This window comes from Seriola dumerili, unplaced genomic scaffold, assembly GCF_002260705.1.
Source record: "Seriola dumerili isolate Sdu_G_001 unplaced genomic scaffold, Sdu_1.0 BDQW01000052.1, whole genome shotgun sequence".
NCBI classification, from domain to species: Eukaryota; Metazoa; Chordata; class Actinopteri; order Carangiformes; family Carangidae; genus Seriola; species Seriola dumerili.
Genome location: NW_019174307.1, coordinates 16,550,029 through 16,568,407, shown reverse-complemented (window position 1 = coordinate 16,568,407; position 18,379 = coordinate 16,550,029). Strand labels below are relative to the sequence as shown.

Below are 18,379 nucleotides of genomic sequence, written 5' to 3'. Positions count from 1 at the left end.
GATCACCCTGAACTGAGTCGGGTTATGTCTTGCCGTCCGTTTCAAATTTCTAATGAGCAATTCAGAAGCTTTTTGCTGTAATGCCAACAGTGAACCGCAATGTCTTTTGAGAACTTAAAAAAAACAAAACAAAATTGGTCAGGAAAGAATAAAGTTTCCCTCTGAATGTTGAAATCTCAGTCAACTCCATCTCCATCAGTCAACCACAGTGTTTGTTGGTAAGATTTAGAAATGTGGACAATGTGTAAATTGGTCTCTGTGTGTTTGGAGCAGGGTGAAGCAGCATCATTTATACGTACATTTGCCTGTTATATCATCATGAATATACATACTGGCTGTTGCTTGTTTTGTGTTAGGACAGTCATATAGTTTTTGACAAAATACACTGTGCCCCCTGTTGTTAAGATTTTGTGAGATGCTTTCTGTCTCTTTGCTGTTTTGCTTTTCGTTTCTTCTGTATGACTCAAACACTCCTACATCTTTTCTAGGTCAACAGATGTGCATTTGACGTTTGAAATGTCTTATCCTGCTTATTACTTTTCAAATGTAGGACAAATAGCACACAGCACTCTTCTCTGTGCTGGTGCTCAAATTATTTATCACTCTCGACTGTTTGTCCTTTGATTAATCTAAAACAGATTTTACAGCAGGTGGCTTTATTGTCGAGCAGTCTTTGTATCCTCTAATTTTGCAGCACCCCCACCCACATAATGGATGGATGGATGGATTGATGGATTGTATTGTAAGAGTGTTATAAAAGACAAGACAAAAAAATGATTTTTTTGTTTTTACTGTTTTGAAAGCAAAGCATTTTCCAAGAGCCTTTAATGAAATCTGATTCTTCCCCATGATATAACACAGCTGCAGCTGAGCATTTCAGTATTGTATCACTGTCCCCATAATCTATTGTTAGTTTGCAATGTGATCTATAGATATATAGCTAAGAAACAAAAGTATTTTTAAATATTTACCAGCATCGTGACCGACCTATAATAGCACACAGTTTTATCCTAAGTATAATGTATCCTGGTGCCCCCTGTCTACTAATGAAGGAGCTTGTAGGATGTGACAACCAACGTGTCCATTGTTGTTACACTTGTTCTTGAGGTGAGAGGTGTTTCTATTATCTTTTATTATCTATTGGCTTACAAAAATAATAGGAACACCTGTCTAAACAACATTAGCCTATGTGTTCCCAGAACCCTACAACCATCCTCACCACTCATGGTCTGTAAACCTCATTTTTGGTGTTTATATGATATATGATCTAACACAAGCGAGTGGGTGATATTAAACAGGCCTTTCACAAGCACATCTTCCACAGCATCCACATTATGTACAATAAAAGTGTATGCACACATTCCTCTTTGCTGCTGGGTTATTTACTCAGACATATTGACCCCACAATAGCACAAGAGTCTGCAGAGAAAAATGTCTCACACTTAACAGGTTGCAATGTTTGATTTGACGTCTTTTGGGTGAACAAGTCAAGAGTGTTTCAGATGAAAACAAGGACATTTGTTTGTACTGTACCCCAGCATCCACAGCCCACCACCTGTGCCTGTGAGGACGGGTGGATGAGGGCTCTGTGATCAATTCTGTCGAGGGCATCAGAGGAATAGTGTGAAGGTCCTTCAGGCTCTGGGATACCAACTGTTAAAACACATTGGAGAGCTGGAAATAGAGGAATGCTAGCCTTAATCAATAATGTATGGGAGATTGGTTGTCTGCCGGAGGAGTGGAAACATGCTGTAATAATCCCAATTTAAAAACCTGGGAAGCAGCCAAACAAGCTTAGTTCTATTGCCCTGACGTCAGTAATATGTACAATAAAGGAACGGATGATAAAAGACAGACTGGTACAGAGCAGGGGCACTAAACAATGGACTCTCTCCTTAAGGAAGATATTGTTATCAAGAAAGCTATACTGAAAGAACCAATAGTGTCAGTATTTCTTCACACTGAAAATGACAGAGATGGAAAGAGTACTGGAAAACTGTACACAAGTAAAACTACTGTTACTAAAAAGACATTTTTATAAAAGAAGAAGTAAAATTACTTGTGTACCACGACCACTGTCAGTGTCCCTGATCAAACACTGCCATGTTGACCAACAGGTGTATGCTGGGGCAGGCTCCTAAGTGGTAACTTCCGGGGCAGTAAAATAAAGGTAACACGGAAGCTCTAGGCTCAATCCCCTACACTGCCCAACTTTTTACCTTATCGCAGATATAAACATGTTTACAGCCTGGTACATAAAACTGTTGTACAGTTAATCTCAGCCTTAATTACAACTATACTGTGTCGAAATTAATGTATGTATAATTTATGGGCATGGCCGCTGACAGTGTTAGGTGTCTGCCAGCTGTCTGCAGGCCTCACCTCAGCTAATTCAAGTCACTGAACGTGACCTCTCGGCTGTGTCTGTGGTGCCGATGCCTCTTGGAGATATTTTCATGCAAATCGCGTACAAATAATATGGCTTGGTGTGTGATGAATTGACTAACAGAGCGTGAGGAAGTCTGTGCTCCTGTATTTTGAGGTGAGTGAAATTATGGCATCATTTTATTTTAGCGCTAATTAGCAGGTATTGGTGTCTGCTCACCCTACCTGGTCTGTTAGCTTAGCTTGTTTACTAGCTTCGGCCGTGACTTCTACGGTCACTTCTACCGCGTGCACCGTCTTTACGCTGTTTGTGTTGGTGATCCCTGCTGTGACTACAGAGCTCATTCAGCTCAGTGTTTGAAAACTTGGAGAAGCTCAGTGAAACCAGAGAGGCTGAGTTGACTGGTTATATTTTGTGTTGAGAATGTGTGAGCAGAGAAGTTGGATTTACAGCAGGTGATTGAGGGATTTGTGTTTACTAGTAACTGAACTGAAAGAAAAGCATTTAGCTAGTTAAGCTAGCTTTTAGCTAGCTGAAAGACAATAATGAGAGACAGTCGAAATAAAATTAGTGTTGTGCCATTTTCCATTTCATATAATGCTCTTGATTAATCTTAGTTTGTAAATCCAGTGAATCCCAGTCATTGTGTGAGCTTTTTTGTTCATGAACTGATGATGACATGACACACCTGCCCAGGAAACATTGAGTAGCCAATCTTGCCAATGCTTGATTGTCTGTAGCACTTCATTTAATTGTACTTCTGTCTTAACAGGTGCCTTTTCAAGATAAATCTAGACAAGGGACCAAAGTGGAGAAGAAAAACTAAAAAACAGACTGGTGCATGCCGGTTTGTGGCAAGCATGCACTCACCCACCTGTCGCTCAAAGCAGCACGCCCTCAGTTATGCACCACTTCAAGCCTTAGTCAAATTTAAACAGGTGTTATATAAGAAATTACCCTCCTTACAGTTGCCATGAAGGAGGAATTAAGCTATAAAGACCAAAACCGTATTTTGTATCAGGCTGTAGTGTTGGACATTTTAACATGCCTCACTTTTGGAGCCAGCCTCAAGTGGTCATTGGAGGAACTGCAGTTTTTGACACTTAGGTGTTGGCTTCATTTTTCAGCCTCTGATGTTGCCACTTGATTGTGACCATATATCCTGCAACTTGACACATTGGCCGAAGCATACAACCACGATGTCATTCACTGCAAGAGTTGACGTCATGAATCAATTAACACGCCTTCAATATCAATATTGCAATTTTGACCGTTCACTTTTTTTATTGGCTCTCTTGCATGACATAGGCTTTAGTGATGATTGGATCTTCAAGCGCTAAAAATGTTTAACAGTTTGAACCGGATTGAAGAATATTCTATTTCCTCATTTTGGGGAAAAAAACAGTGGTGGCACCGGCCCCACTGCAAATATGGCTGAAGGGGTTGTGTTTGCTTATTGCTTTTTCAGAACCAACACAAATACGTAATTTGCTCAGGGATGTTCAAACCTTTGCATCTGCACATAAATATAAGTAGCAGTAGGAAACAGATTATATCAACTAGTATTTAACTAGTGCCTGGTTGAGACTACAAAATCACCGTGTAAATCGCGGGCTGTGTTATGTAGGGTTACCACTCAGGATAGTGTAAGCTGCTGGCTGGTCTGATGCGTTGCTCCAGTGACGCTGTGTGGCTGCATCAGCGCATGGTTGCAACGCGACAGCTCGCAGAGACGTTTCATTTTTTTTCCGCTGCTGTTGTTATCACATTGGGTCTGCCCTACGCTCCAGAATGGAGACCAAGCCGGTCATCACCTGCCTTAAAACCCTCCTCATCGTTTACTCCTTCGTGTTTTGGGTATGTTGCTTTTCGTTATCTTTTTTTTAATCACCCTGCAGAAAATGATCGCAGTCCATTAAAATCCACCGCTGTGTGGGTTTTTTTTTGTTGTTGTTGTGCGTGATGAGCCAGCATCATCATCGACGGAATTATTATCTTGTCTCAATAAACGCTAAATGATCGACGGGGCTCGCCTAACGACACCTCATTTAGGGTTTAAGATATGCATTTTAACGTCTTTTATTAGGTAACTTGTGTTGAGGTTACACATATTTTGGCTGTTGGGCGTCAGTGGTGTCAGTACATTGCACACATAGCATCATGGTTGTTGTCAGTAAGCGCGGTGGAGGATTTTAATATCACCGCAACGATTTAAGTCTGTCTGATAAGACCAACGTTAAGGGCCTAGTCTGTTCGATAAGGCCCGTTTACAGCCCATTTCTGACCACATACTCCACATTTTGGGGTCGTTTCTATATATTCTTAAAGGGACCTTCCACCATTAGTATATACTCCTGTATAGATATTGGTGAAACGTAGCAAAGTAGTAGATTTACTCAAGTACTGTACTTAAGTATTTCAATTTATTTGAGTATTTACACTTTATGTTAATTAATACTTCTGCTTCACCACCTCTCAAAATGGAATATTGTTCTTTTTACTTAAAATTTATATATAAAACCCAGTTCATTAAATATTGATTATGCATTAAAGAATAAACTGCCCAAATGTATATAAATTATTTAAAATGATCTCCCTCTGAACAAGCTAAACTAAAAAAAAAAAAATTGCTTAGGCTACATTTTTATTGCATGAGTAATAATCATCAAATGCATATATGTAATATATATTGTATAAATAAATGTATTGTGTGTGTATATATATATATATATTCAACACTGATAGGAGCCATTCCTCCTTATAACGAGTACTTCTGATTTTTTACAATTTCTTACTTTTATATAAGTACTGTTTTGAATGCAGGACTTTTACTTTCAATGGAGTATTTGCATATTGTAGTATTACTGCTTTTACTTAAGTAAAAGGAGTTCTACTTCCACCACTCTATATAGATAATCAGATCTTTTACTTAATTAAAAGGGTATAAGATTGTAAAAAAAAAAATACTGCATTACAAGTAGAAGTCCAGTATTCAGTATCGTTTTATTGGAAAAATTAACTTAAAGTAGCAAAGTAAAAGTACTCGCTACGCAAAAAGTGTTACATTGCTATTAATTATACCATTGGATTATTATTATTGATTCAGTAACATTTAAGTTTCATCTTTATGTAGTAGCTGGATGCAGTATAACTAGTTTTACTCATTTTACAGACTCTTGGGTGGTTTAACTCAATGTATTACAATGTATTGCATTTTATATGCTCATTTAAGTTTTTAACACCTGAATCTGAAAAGTAACCAGTGACCATAGTTACCAAAAAATGTAGTGGAGTTAAAAAAAAAATATTTCCCTCTGGAATTTAGTGGGTTAATAGTAGAAATTTGCATAAAATTAAAATACTCAAGTATTGTACTTGTACTTGTTCTGAACAGAGTAGACAGTACAGTGGTGGTTATACAACGGTATGTTGATAGTAGCGCTTGCTTTCATTAGATAGATAGATACTTTATTTATGCTCTAGGGGAAAGTCATTAGTCTGCAAATTGATTTCTCAATTAAGCAATTAATCATTTGATCTATATGACCTTAAGAATTTCCTTCAGCCTTGGCTGACATCCTCAAATTGTATATTTTGTCTTGCCAGTGGTCCAAACAGATATTTAGTTTTCCATAATGTAATGGATGGTGAAGAAGCAAATCTCACATTTGAGAAGCTGGATCCACTTCACACATTGAAACTTGCAAGGTTCATTTCATTGATACAATGTTTTGACCTACAAAGTCTTGTCAGGCAAACATCCATGTGAACAAAGGATGAGGTTATATACTGCACACAGGCAAGAAAGTGACTGCTCCAATTACAGTAAGGATATTACTTGATACAAAATAACACTGCGTCTTCTCCTTTTCTGTTGTACATTGTTTTTATCTTGCCCCTGTATCCAGCTGGGGTTGGGTCTGTGCACAGTCCACCTTGTTGGCTTGATGTTTATTTTACCACTTTTACATGCTGTTTCACTGAGGAGCAAAAACATCAGACACGCCCTAAAATATTACTCAAAACAGCACCACAAACGCTACAAAATTTATCATGGAGTTCAGTTAGTACATCTGGATTTTTTTGCCAAGGTCTCGTGCTGCAAAGCTTTGCTCTGATTTGAATTTATAAAAAGCTGTATTCACTATGCTCAGCAAGCAGAATATAAAAACATTCATTTAAAGAATAGATTCTGCCCATCTTTTCACCGTAATTAAAGCTCTTTGTAACAAGTGTCCTTAGGATTTGAGCCAGCAGATTACTTGAGTTGTCTCAGCTACTCAAACTAAATACATTTGGTTGAGACTGCTTCCAATTTTGGATAAATGACTTTGAGATGAACTTGTGAAGTGAGGGGTGAAATAGCATCGCTTATTCCCTGTGTGCTTTTCGGTGGTTTGGATGTGCTTGTGTTTACCTTTCGATTACCAGTTGAGTCTTCAAATATGATGTAGCGTCCATGCAAGCAACAATATGAATCTAAGACCACATATCAGCCAGGCTAAGCAGAACAGTATGACTGAATTTAAAACGTTTTTGCCCATAATTTTTGACCACAGTTGTGAGTTATAGGCTCATTCCTGTGTGATAGATTTCTGATAGCAGCCAAATATGGCCAGAGTGGATTATCTAAATGGAACATGTGGAAGAGGTTTATCCGTCTATAATGTGTTTAGGACATGAAGAGTGCCTTCTCTGTTTTTGCTACATTAACCCTGAACTGTGGGAAGTGAAAATAGCCTCTTGATACTTGGCCATGGACAAAACCTAGATTAACCTCTATCATTGGGGAAGAAAGTCCTGGTGGAAACACAGAACTGAAATCAGACTTTCAGTTAAGATCTGTAGTCATGAAAGCTTAAAAAGAAGAGCTGTGCTGTGTGTCCTCCTGCTCCGCAGACATGTGCCAGTGTCATAGATATGAACTTTTATATTTAGTCAGGATTGGATGGTCCTCCAGCCCTCCCCGTGCATCCACAGCATCAGGTTTCAGATGTCTGAAGCACAGAAGCGTCTCACAGTTCACTGGCTCTCTTCAACCCTGAGGGTGAAGCATGGAGAGGGCACTGGCACCAAGTTCGAAGTGGGAGAGGTGCCTCAGTGTCAGGCCTCGGTTTCACTGTCATCGGCTTGTCATGGCAAATAATGTCTTAAGTGTGAATATGTGTGTGTTGTCATACTTTACACACAGGACGGTGAAATGAAGAGCAGGTGGCAGAGTCTGCGTGGTGTCCTCGCCAGCATATTTTGTCATCACACCTTCTGTTTCTTTATTAGGCCCGGGTAGGAGGAGGAGGGAAGAGGGGTGACCTGTTTTACACTCTGTGCTGTAACCAGGGTGGCTGGGCAGGCATTGAATTTCAAACAAAACGTGCGGGAGGAAGGGGGCTGTTTGGAATTCAGCAACAGACTTGGAGTCGAAATGACTTGTCCCTGTTCCTTGGACTTGATTTCCCTGTTGGCTTTAAAATGAACACTTAAGCATTGACAAGATGATCCTTTATTTGTATGAGGCAGCAGTTATTAGGGGGAGCGACATTTTGTGGCTGATGATGTAGGCCATAAACAGTGAGTACATCGTGATCAAGAGCACTGTTGTCTGAAAAGACAGTCCGCTTAGGCTGTTAGATTCACTGTTAATAGAAACAGTAGATGTCATTACTTACGAATCAAATCATCAGACTGCAGTCCTTCAGTTCAGCTGGGCAGGGGCTGAAAAGAGGGGATACTTTACATTAGTTGATAAATTGATTAGTCAGAAAATTTGACAGAAATAGTCTTGGTTATTTTGTAAACAAAAACATTTGCTGGTTCAGGCTCCTCGATGTGGGGATATAATGCCTTTCTTTGTCATACTTGATAGTAAACTGAATATCTTTGGGTTTTGGACTATGGATAAGACAAATCAAGGCATGTGTAGCATAATCATTTAATCCAGACAATAGTCAGTAGACTAATCGATAAAGAAAATGATCAGTTGTTCCACCCTTACTTTACATTGAATTACATTAATGTGGTAGATACTTTTTATGGTTGGGTAATAGGATCCTATATACTGTGAGATGATAAATATTTCGGTACATTAAGAGATTTTGATGTACCATTTGTACCTAATTATATATCTGAGTTCATTAGACCAATGTCTCCCAATGTTTTTTAACTCATAGCCCCTTAAAACAACGCTTTGTCTACTTGTGAGCCCTCGTCGAAGATCGCATTTGTATGTTGGAGGTGGCCAGCTCAATCAAAGATTCACATTGTGCTGTTTGAATACTTTTATAACAAAGATGTAGAATCATCAACAAACAAAATACACACCAAGCTGGAAAGTATTTTATATATTATCTCAAGCTCCTGCACTTAAATTTGTGAATAAGTGCAAAAACCACTTTATACATACTTATAATATGCGATAATTTACATCATACATCTTTATAAAGCATTAAAATCAATACTGGTAGCACATAGCAGCTACAGTAACACAGGGAACAGCAGGATGAGGATTCAGATAAAGAGATTACAAAGACATTAAACAGACAACTCTTGATATGATCATAAATAGAAAATCTAGTGGCTCTCACTTCTCACTATGTGTTTCACCTGCCCACAGGCTGTCAATAATACCTTTTTATAGGTTTTGCTTTCATAATAGAAACCACAGCAACGTGTTTGTCATAAATACGAAGAGATAAATACATTAGCAGTATTGTGGGGAACCGGTGCAGACCTGAAACTATTAATTAATCAAATATTTGATCAGGAAATGAATTGATTTTACATTTATTTTGTTTTTTGAGATTACCAAAAATGAACTAGTTACTGCTTTTAAATCTAAATATTGTATGGCTTTCCCAGTCCTCTATGATAGTAAACTGAATATCTTCAGGTTTTTAAACTGTTGATCAATCAAAAAAAGCAAGTTGAATATTTCTTCCTTTTTTTTTTTTATTTTTGTAAATCAAACAATTAATTGATAATGAAATTTATTACTAGCTGCAGGCCTTAACTAGTGTATCTGTAAATTCAAGACCTCGCTGTAGCTTATGCTTTCTTCAGGAACTGCCTCAGTGTGTTTTATTGTGCGTGTTTCCTCCCAGCCTAACCGTTCTTATCATCTCGGCCTCAGCTGAAACTCATTACAGTGTTGATAGGGAAATCCACGTGTGGATGTTTGCATGAGCAACAATCGAGTTTAGTCACGTAACACAACAGCCACAGTAGATATTCTCAAACTACTCTCACTGTATTTAAGTATAAAAGAACTCCTAATTAAGAACTGCAAGCAAATTCAGAACAATGCAGCAGTCAAAGGACAGGCAGGCTGGAGGCTGGCGGTTTATCATGGTGAAAAACCTTTGCCCAAGCGTTATGTCTACACCCTGCCAACGGGGCAAAGAGTAACTGTTGTTAGCACAGTCATTAACCTGCAGAGGCTGATGTAAGCTATAGTCTCAGAGTGAACTCAACAGTCAAACTTTATGCTGGTTATACTTGCATTTAGCAGAACTTGTATTTTTTTTGTATTGTTGTTTATCACTGCTGCAATTTTGTCACTTTTACATCACATCAGGCCTGATGATATTGTTGACCAAGAGAGGGAACTTTTCTTCATCACTGTTTCAGTCATGTTAGCTCATTTTCCACTGAGAGCTGAGTGTATTCTTCTCATCGGTTTTAGCGGTTACAAGGTGAACAGAGACATTTTGTACAGACTGCTCCCTCTCCATAGTCAGAGGGCCTGGCCAGCAGGACGGCGAGCAGCCTCCTCTTGGAAGGAAGGAGGTTAGGATGATGAGTTGGCCCTTGCTCGAGTCAGATCATCAGCAGCCGTTCCACACCCCACTCTCTTTCCGATGCCAGCAAGACATACCCAGCTGAGACACACGCCGCTTCATCTGCCTCGTACAGCACGCTCTTTTATCCGCAGCCTTCATTTGAAATGCTAAGAGAGGCGCAACAGGAGGAAGCGTCTCGCCTCGGATCAAAGAGCTTCTTTGATTTGTCCCCTTTCTTTTTGTCTCTCTCTTTCTGTATGTGTGAGTGCAGGCATATTCATAAAGCAGGTGATCGCTATCCCGTACTCCTGATAAATTTGTGTCTTCTGTCTGCCATCTCCTCCTCCTTACTCTAATTGCTCTCCTTTCTTGTTCCACCTTGATCTTCTTCCTCCTCCTCCCCCCTCGGCACGCTGCTAAAACACAGCTATTGTAGTATCGCAGAAGTGCACAGATAAAGGCCTGTTCTCTGCTTTCATTCTGTTTCCTGTGCTCTCTCTCTCTGTTACATCCTTCTCTCCAACCCCCACCCTGTAGATAACAGGAGCCATATTGCTGGCAGTGGGAGTATGGGGGAAGTTGATGCTGGGCCCGTACATCTCTCTGATCGCCGACAACTCCACCAACGCTCCGTACGTCCTCATTGGCACCGGGACCGTCATCATCGTTTTTGGCCTGTTTGGATGCTTCGCCACCTGCAGAGGAAGCCCATGGATGCTGAAGCTGGTGAGAGGCTGTAGGAGGAAGGGCGGAGTGTTATGTTGCAACGAGAGAGAGGAGTGTTGTAGATGCTGATTAATTAGCCTCAGGTCACATGATAAAGGGAATAATGGTTGACCTCTATCATGTGGAGAGGGATCAGAAATCCAATAGATGCTGCAGGGCACTTTGGTCGGTTAATGGTGGTCAAGTGGGTGTGTTGAAGCGTGTATGTGTGTGTGTCTGTGTGCAAGCATATGCAAATGATACACATCTAAGGCAGAGGGTTTTCATGCAAACTATGCAAATCTCCCTCTTACTTCTTCTCTCTGTAGTATGCCATGTTTCTGTCGCTTGTCTTCCTCGCTGAGTTAGTGGCTGGGATCTCTGGATTTGTGTTTCGCCACGAGGTCAGCATGCAGTTCACCACATAACAACCTTTATAAATCTAACACAAAAGCACCAGAGCACTCTTATGCCGTTAATGTGTGTGATTGTGTGAATATATTTGCATGCTGCAGATAAAGGGAACCTTTCACAGGACGTACACTGACGCAGTCCTGAACTACAATGCTGAGGATGAGGCGAGCCGTGCTGTTGATAACCTGCAGCACAAGGTAAGTCCCTGACATCATCAAGGGACAAAGGTGGCAATATTCTGCATTTTTCTTCTTTATTGTCAATAAATTCCATGAAAAAAAAAAAAAAATTGGTTATCATTTTATGCTACTAACAAGTATTGCATGTGTAGCCAAAGCCTGATGTGGCTTTTGTCTGTGCTATAGATCTCCGCTGTTGTCCACAAACTGTTAAAAACACATCAATGACACATTCCTGCACTACAGTAAAAAAAAGGGCAGTTTAGTTTATTTTGACACGTTTCCTTACATGTAATAAACTAGCACACCAAATAGGTATTGATCTGCAGCTCAAAATAGACCCCAACAAATCCTGTATTTACTGTCTATTTCATTAATGTTTTCAATTACTACTTTAAAAAAATTGAAACTGTTTTTGACCCACTTTTAAAGATTTGCATCTTCAGTAGGAATGAATGGGTTTGGTTCTCAAGCGCCACATAAAAGGAAATATTGAGAGACCTTACACATTGTTGGTTTTGGTATAGAATATAGATATATAAAGCCAGCCTTATCCATGAATTCTGATGTGTTCTCAATGCTCTCTCTTATGTTTGTTTTTAGCTGCGTTGCTGTGGCGTGTATAACTACACCAGTTGGTTTGGCAGTGTGTATTACCCATCCAACGGCATTCCTGCCAGTTGTTGCTTCAACTCCTCTGACTGCAACCCAGAAGACCTCCGCAATGCAACTATAGCTCCAAACAAGGTCTACCACCAGGTCAGTATGTTATTGTATTGTCTATGAACGCATATGTCATCAGTCAGCAGATGACTGTATCTACATCTGACAGGTCCTCATGCACTTTTTTTAAAACCATCTCCCTCCTCCACACACTAACAAATGCCTCAGATACTCTCCCAGATATCCATCTTACCCCTAATTTGTACATATAACATGTCCCTGGACCCTCTGCGAACTAACCTGCCCCCTGTGTTTCAGGGCTGCTATGAGCTGGTCACTTCATTCATGGAAACCAACATGGCCATTATTGCAGGAGTGACGTTTGGGATCGCCTTCTCACAGGTAAGAGTTGATGCTGTGCAAATAAAAGGTGGCATGTGTGTTGTATCAGTATAAAGAAATCGTTAACGTGTTTGAAGTGGAGGCATAATTACTGAAAACAAACAAGACACTTGCTAAGAAGATCAACAGACTTAGTCATATTGCATTTTGTATTTTGTGCTCACAGTTTGGATTTGATAGGAAATGCACTTTACAGGGAAATTCCATTAAGTCAGAACCAGTGTACTTTGAAAGGAATAGGCAACTTTATTCCCCCTCCTTTTGTTAAAAATGTGACCTTATATTCCATTGACACAGTGTAGTATCTGTATTATAACACGTTTTCAGCAACTGTACATATTGTAGAAAAGTACATACTTGTAGCAATAACCTTTCTACAACACGGCAGAAAAACAAGAAATTACATCTTCATTTTGAAAAAACTAAATAGTCACTTGCACAATTTTTTATCTCAAATTAACCAAAGCCCTTTCCTGTGTATCTTTCAGCTGATTGGCATGTTGCTGGCCTGCTGTCTGTCCAGGATCATCACAGCTAATCAGTATGAGATGGTCTAGCTGACGTGACGTGGCAGGTGAGAGACACTCACACACAGGCAACCACACATAAGTAGAGTTAAAGCTGATATAATCAATATTTTTATATCAATGAAGAATTAAATTACTATATATATAGTGTGATAATAATCTTTTTTATCACTTTCAAACTCAAAGCATTTTAGTGCCCTTCACCACTTTGTTTTGGTTTTTGTCACGTGGCTAGAAACACATTTCCAAATACATACAAGTGTTAATTCGTTGGCCGTAACATCTTTTTAAGTTGATAATAAGCTAATGTGTTTTTGGCTTGTGCTGTTGTTCCCAAGTGGCCAAGATGCAGGTTTTATTCATACATAGATAACTTTTTTCTTTTTTTTTTTATGTTCTCTGGTCCATCCCTCTGTTTGTCCATCCCATTCTCGTGAACGCGATAGTTCAGTAATGCCCTGAGGGAATTTCCTCAGATTTGGTACAAACATTCACTTGGACTCAAGGATGAACTGATAAGATTTTGGTGGTCAAAGGTCAAGATCACTGCTACCCCACAAAACACGTTTTTAACAATAACTCAAGAATTTACACAGCAGTTATGACAAAATTTCACACAAATGGTTCATATTTTATGTTTCTGGACAAACAGGGATGTAAGTTGAAGCTAGTCTGAGTGGCAGGGTCATACAATCACAAAGCACTAATTCTTGTTTCTATGTGTTTCTATCTTTTTAGGGAGATGAAGAGAAGAAGCAACAAAGAGCCTTGAAACATGACGAGTAAATTCCCGAAACACTATCACACGTCTGAATAGGAATTTACCTCCCTCCGTCTCTCTGCCTGTGATCTTAATGTAATATCTTAATGTATCTTATTGTAAAGCACCATTCCTTGACTCACTGCTGTTGCATCAAAGCTTTCTATACCACACATCACACTGCCGCTTGATGTAGAAGTTGCTCATTAGCACATATCTTGGATCAGTACAGCCTACAACAAGCAGGTAGACCGGAGTTGTCTGGGTCGACAGCGGTGTTGGTCTCAGATAGGTGATTGGGTGCAACTTGGCTTCTCAGTTGGATGCAGCATGCTCCACCGATCGTCATCAGAAGGCTACTGCACATCTTTGTACAGAATGACATTACTAAAGCTTGAAAGTAATACTTTAATAGACGGGTTTAGTTTTGAATTTGACTTTGCTATCGCTCACCATTGTATATACCTATGGTTGTGACATTTTGTGAACTGATTGAGTACCGGGGATGATATTTTAAGTTTTTATGAAAAATTTGGAAATCGACAAAAGAAAGAATAGAGAGAGCTGTTGGAGTATTTTTATCTGTAGACAAAGTGCGATATTTTTTTTATATTTAATATTTAATTTAACTTAATTTAGTACCAGTATTAGTTTATGGCTTTAGTCTAGAATAAGACCACAGATACCAAATGTGAATCTTTCCTGTCTGTCCTCCCACAGTAACATAAAATAATAGTAAATTTTACCGGAACTTACACTTCTTAATACATTATAAATGATATTTAATATCAGTTCATTCGTTTTACTGGGGAAGAGAAATATATTCATCTAGCGAACAAACAAATGAGGTCACTTATGGAACAAATCAATTACTCTTTAGACTAAAGGCCCTGTCACACCAGAAAGTGAGGAGCGGACAATAACTTCACACAGTCACAGTTTATCCAAGAGATGGATTTGTACCATCAACTCCTATCTCATAATTGTCTCTAAACTATTCCCATTTTGTGGAGCAGTTTATATTATAACAGACGAGGAGATTAAATAAAAGCGGATGGTGCAATTCAGCTAATGTGCTACAACAGACCCTTCGCACTGCAGATATTTTTGACTTGTCAATGTAGAGAAATCATAGGTGTAAATAATAACATTAATCATGGCTCCATTCCTTTGTGTCCCAGTAAGCATGCACAATACCAGGACCCTGAAACTGCCTCACCTAAATGGAACACAGCCATCATTTATGCTTTTAATTCCCTGTGCTTTTCCTGCTTTGACAACTCAAAATATCTGTCAGTAAAATGATCTATATCTTCCTCTGTTTTGGACTTTTCTCCCTAAAACAGCAGTTGTTAGTGGTCAGGACAGCTTGCTGTTGGTCAACATTGTAAATTCATGTGTTAAAGCTTAACAAAGTTGAAGTTGACTCAAAGTTTAAGCACAGCTTTAAAGTGCGTCAGTTTTAAATGCTGGTGTGACCGGGCCTGCCTCAGTTTGCTAAACAGAATAGTTGACCTGAACACGTTTCAAGCAAAGTCCAAACGGCCACGCACGAAGGTGGATTGGAAAAACCTGCTGTCCTGAAGAGCGGCGCAACATCATAGAAATGGCATTTTGATTTGATACTCGATTTTACACTTGATTGTCAGATGAAAAGTAATGGAAGAAGTTGTGTGAAGAATGAAGAGAGATTGAGACAGAGCTTTAAATCCTAATTGTTAGATTGGCGGTTTTGGAAAGTTACAAAAATGATCAGACGTGGCGCCTCCCCATTAGAAAGATGTGTGCAAGGGGACAGAGTTTTGGATGATCCAACAAACACTCAATATGAAGTAGTAATGTTTTAGTCCTTGTCTTTCTTGTTTAAAAGAAACAGGAAATGTCACGATTACACTTAAAAGAGCAGTGAACAAGAGCTGATTTTTCTTTCTTTCTTCTTTCGTGCTGAGGTGTAGTGATGTAGGAGTATACCTGACATCACTGTTGGGTGTGGTCACAGTTGCAACAAAACAAGGATGTTCAATGTGACAGAGTTCAGCAAAACAGCACTTTTCAGCCTGCTAGGGTCATATCAAGTCATTAGGGTCATGAAATTCTTCTAATTGAAAGCAAAGCCAGCTGCCTGCTACAATGAGAGAAGTCGACATTAGAGATACGCGGGGACTCCAACAGTGTCCATCTAGTATTTACAGTATTCTATGTAGTGCATCAACATGCCTCCATCATCATCACCATCTGTAGATATGTATTGGAAATGTAATTTATATGATGTAATGTTTCTCATTCTAATATGCTAATATATAAATGTTGTGTCAGAGTTTTGATTCCGCACTTTGTGCTGTTAATCTGTATTTGTTTGATAGTTTATAGGAAAACACGCACTGACAAAATAATCGTGGCCAATGTTTTGTTGAGAGTAACGTGCAACATGTAGCTGTTTCAATTTAGCTGTATACTCATGATTTGGTTGGCATTACGTTTACAGTTTCACCAAGTGATTTTCTATCTCTCTTTCAGTGTGTGTGATTTTTGTTTTTGTTTTTTTCATCATTGTTTGACTATCCTCTTAACCCTGTGTGTGTAGTTTCCTTGTATGACGAGGCTTGTGTGTGTGTGAGAGAGAGAGAGAGAGTGTCTTGTTTTTATGGCTCCTGTTGTGTTCAACTTTAGTCAGTATTTCGTTGTGGCTTTTAAAAAACTTATTGCGTTTAAATTTGTACATTTATTTAGTGAATGTATGTTTTCCAACACTCTGAAACTTATTTTCCTCCCTCAAGCTTATATTGTCCTGTAAATACTAAATTGTAATACCATCCAGCGTACACATGGGGTCACCAGACACTCAAAATGCACCATGCTGTCTACTATTGACTAAGTCACCATCAGTGGTCTTATTATCAATAAATATACAGATAACAGTTGTGTTTAGCGTTTACTTCTTTTGCTATGAGACAGCTTTGTACATTTTAAACATAGAGTTAAAAGGTGTCTTATTACATGTAGCATATTTAACAAGGCTGGCTTGTTTGAACTGCCTGTGCCATTCTGACATTAAAAACCCTTCACAAGGCTTCATCGCACTGCGCTGATGTAGTGGCTGGGTTATAATATGAACATTGTATTTTAATGACTTATCAATAGTTTTACCATTTAGAGAACACAAAAGGTGATTATTTAAGCTGTCCCCACACTTAAATCGGGACAAGCCATATCTTTAGCTTCAGGATTAGTGTTCGGTATCAGGTCAAAGGTTAAGGCGTGTTAAACGTAGGCTAAGTTGTATGACATGAATGAGGAGAAGAAAACGCACCGTGGAGCTCTTCATTAATTTGGTGTGAGACGACCAAAAGATGGGACTTGTAGATCTAGAAATAGACTAGCAGGGTTTTTCATTTGCTCTTTGTTTCCTGACCATCACATCTCAGCAGTGTGGGTTCTAAAAGGAAACAAGAAAGAGCTACATATAAATAATTATATAGTGGATATTTATGACATCTACAGACAATTTCAACTTGGCTGCAAATGACAAAGGGAGAGACTGAAGAAGATGGATGTTGGGTCTCATAAAATCAGAAAAACCGACAATTAAAACAGTGCTGTTTTATTTTTGTAAACTTAGTGTTAATATATAAAATAGAGTACCTGACAAATTCAGACTGAAAAATTACCTTGAATGAACATTGAAAAAGTCAGTGGAAGCTAAACTGAGACTAATTTCACCTTTTATTCGGATCCAAATGGGGAATAAGCTTCTACTGTTCACAAAAAAAACCCTGTATTGCCAAATGATGGAGAGACATCCCGTGAGCCAGCTGGTCATCAGCCTCATCTCCTCCAACAAAAACAAAGGAAACTCCAATGCTGTGGAACAGTCGATGCTGAGGGCAGAATTGACTATAACTTCAACCCAACCTGGACAAGCAACCCAGAGGAAACAGGCAGTCACTGGCTTCTTACGAGAGGTAAGGCAGAGCAACACTCTCTGCTACACATTGCAGCATGTGTAAGGTTATTTGTTTGTTTTGTTTTGTTTTGTTTTGTTTACCAAGAAATAGCTCAAACAACAAGAATTTCACACACTTTAACAGCAAAACAAAATGATGTTGCCATAAAAGCAGAAATAAGGCGGCCTGAGGGGAACCAGCAGAACACATGAAACTGTAAAGCAGTCTTTTAGAGATTTATTTTAGCTCCTTTCTGCTCTTTCTCACCATTACCATCAAATGTAATTTCACCCTATCATATACTACACTCTTGCTAAAACTCATACAGTCTAATATAAGTCCTACCTTCATGGAGTTTATAATGCTCAGTTTTTTTGAAACTGTTAATTGAAGTCTATGATCATTAGGTTTTAGATAGGCTACTTTGTAATAATGTTTATATTTTATACTAACTTGACTTTTTTTCAGTTGACTTCGCGAAGCAAGTTTTTAGCCCTCGACTTGATCACAAACTGAATATCATCGTCGTCCACGTGATGGCGCTTAGGCATCAGCGGAAAACGGAACTGTAGCGAGAGGGAAAAATAAGGCGAAGCGGCATGTGTCGGAGATAGAGCAACACAC

The 18,379-nt window shown here is 39.0% G+C and overlaps 1 protein-coding gene across 1 annotated transcript; it reads left to right on the top strand.

Annotated features, from left to right (window-relative positions):
- Nucleotides 1-4,069: 4,069 nt before the first annotated feature.
- On the top strand, nucleotides 4,070-16,729 carry tspan7 (tetraspanin 7; the record flags this gene model as incomplete). The annotated part of the gene is made up of 8 exons (XM_022740899.1): nucleotides 4,070-4,243; nucleotides 10,699-10,887; nucleotides 11,196-11,270; nucleotides 11,382-11,477; nucleotides 12,063-12,218; nucleotides 12,441-12,524; nucleotides 13,013-13,098; nucleotides 13,790-16,729. Coding segments are annotated over 7 exons (843 nt in total), but the record flags the coding sequence as incomplete, so codon positions are not given.
- Between the last annotated feature and the right edge of the window lie 1,650 nt (nucleotides 16,730-18,379).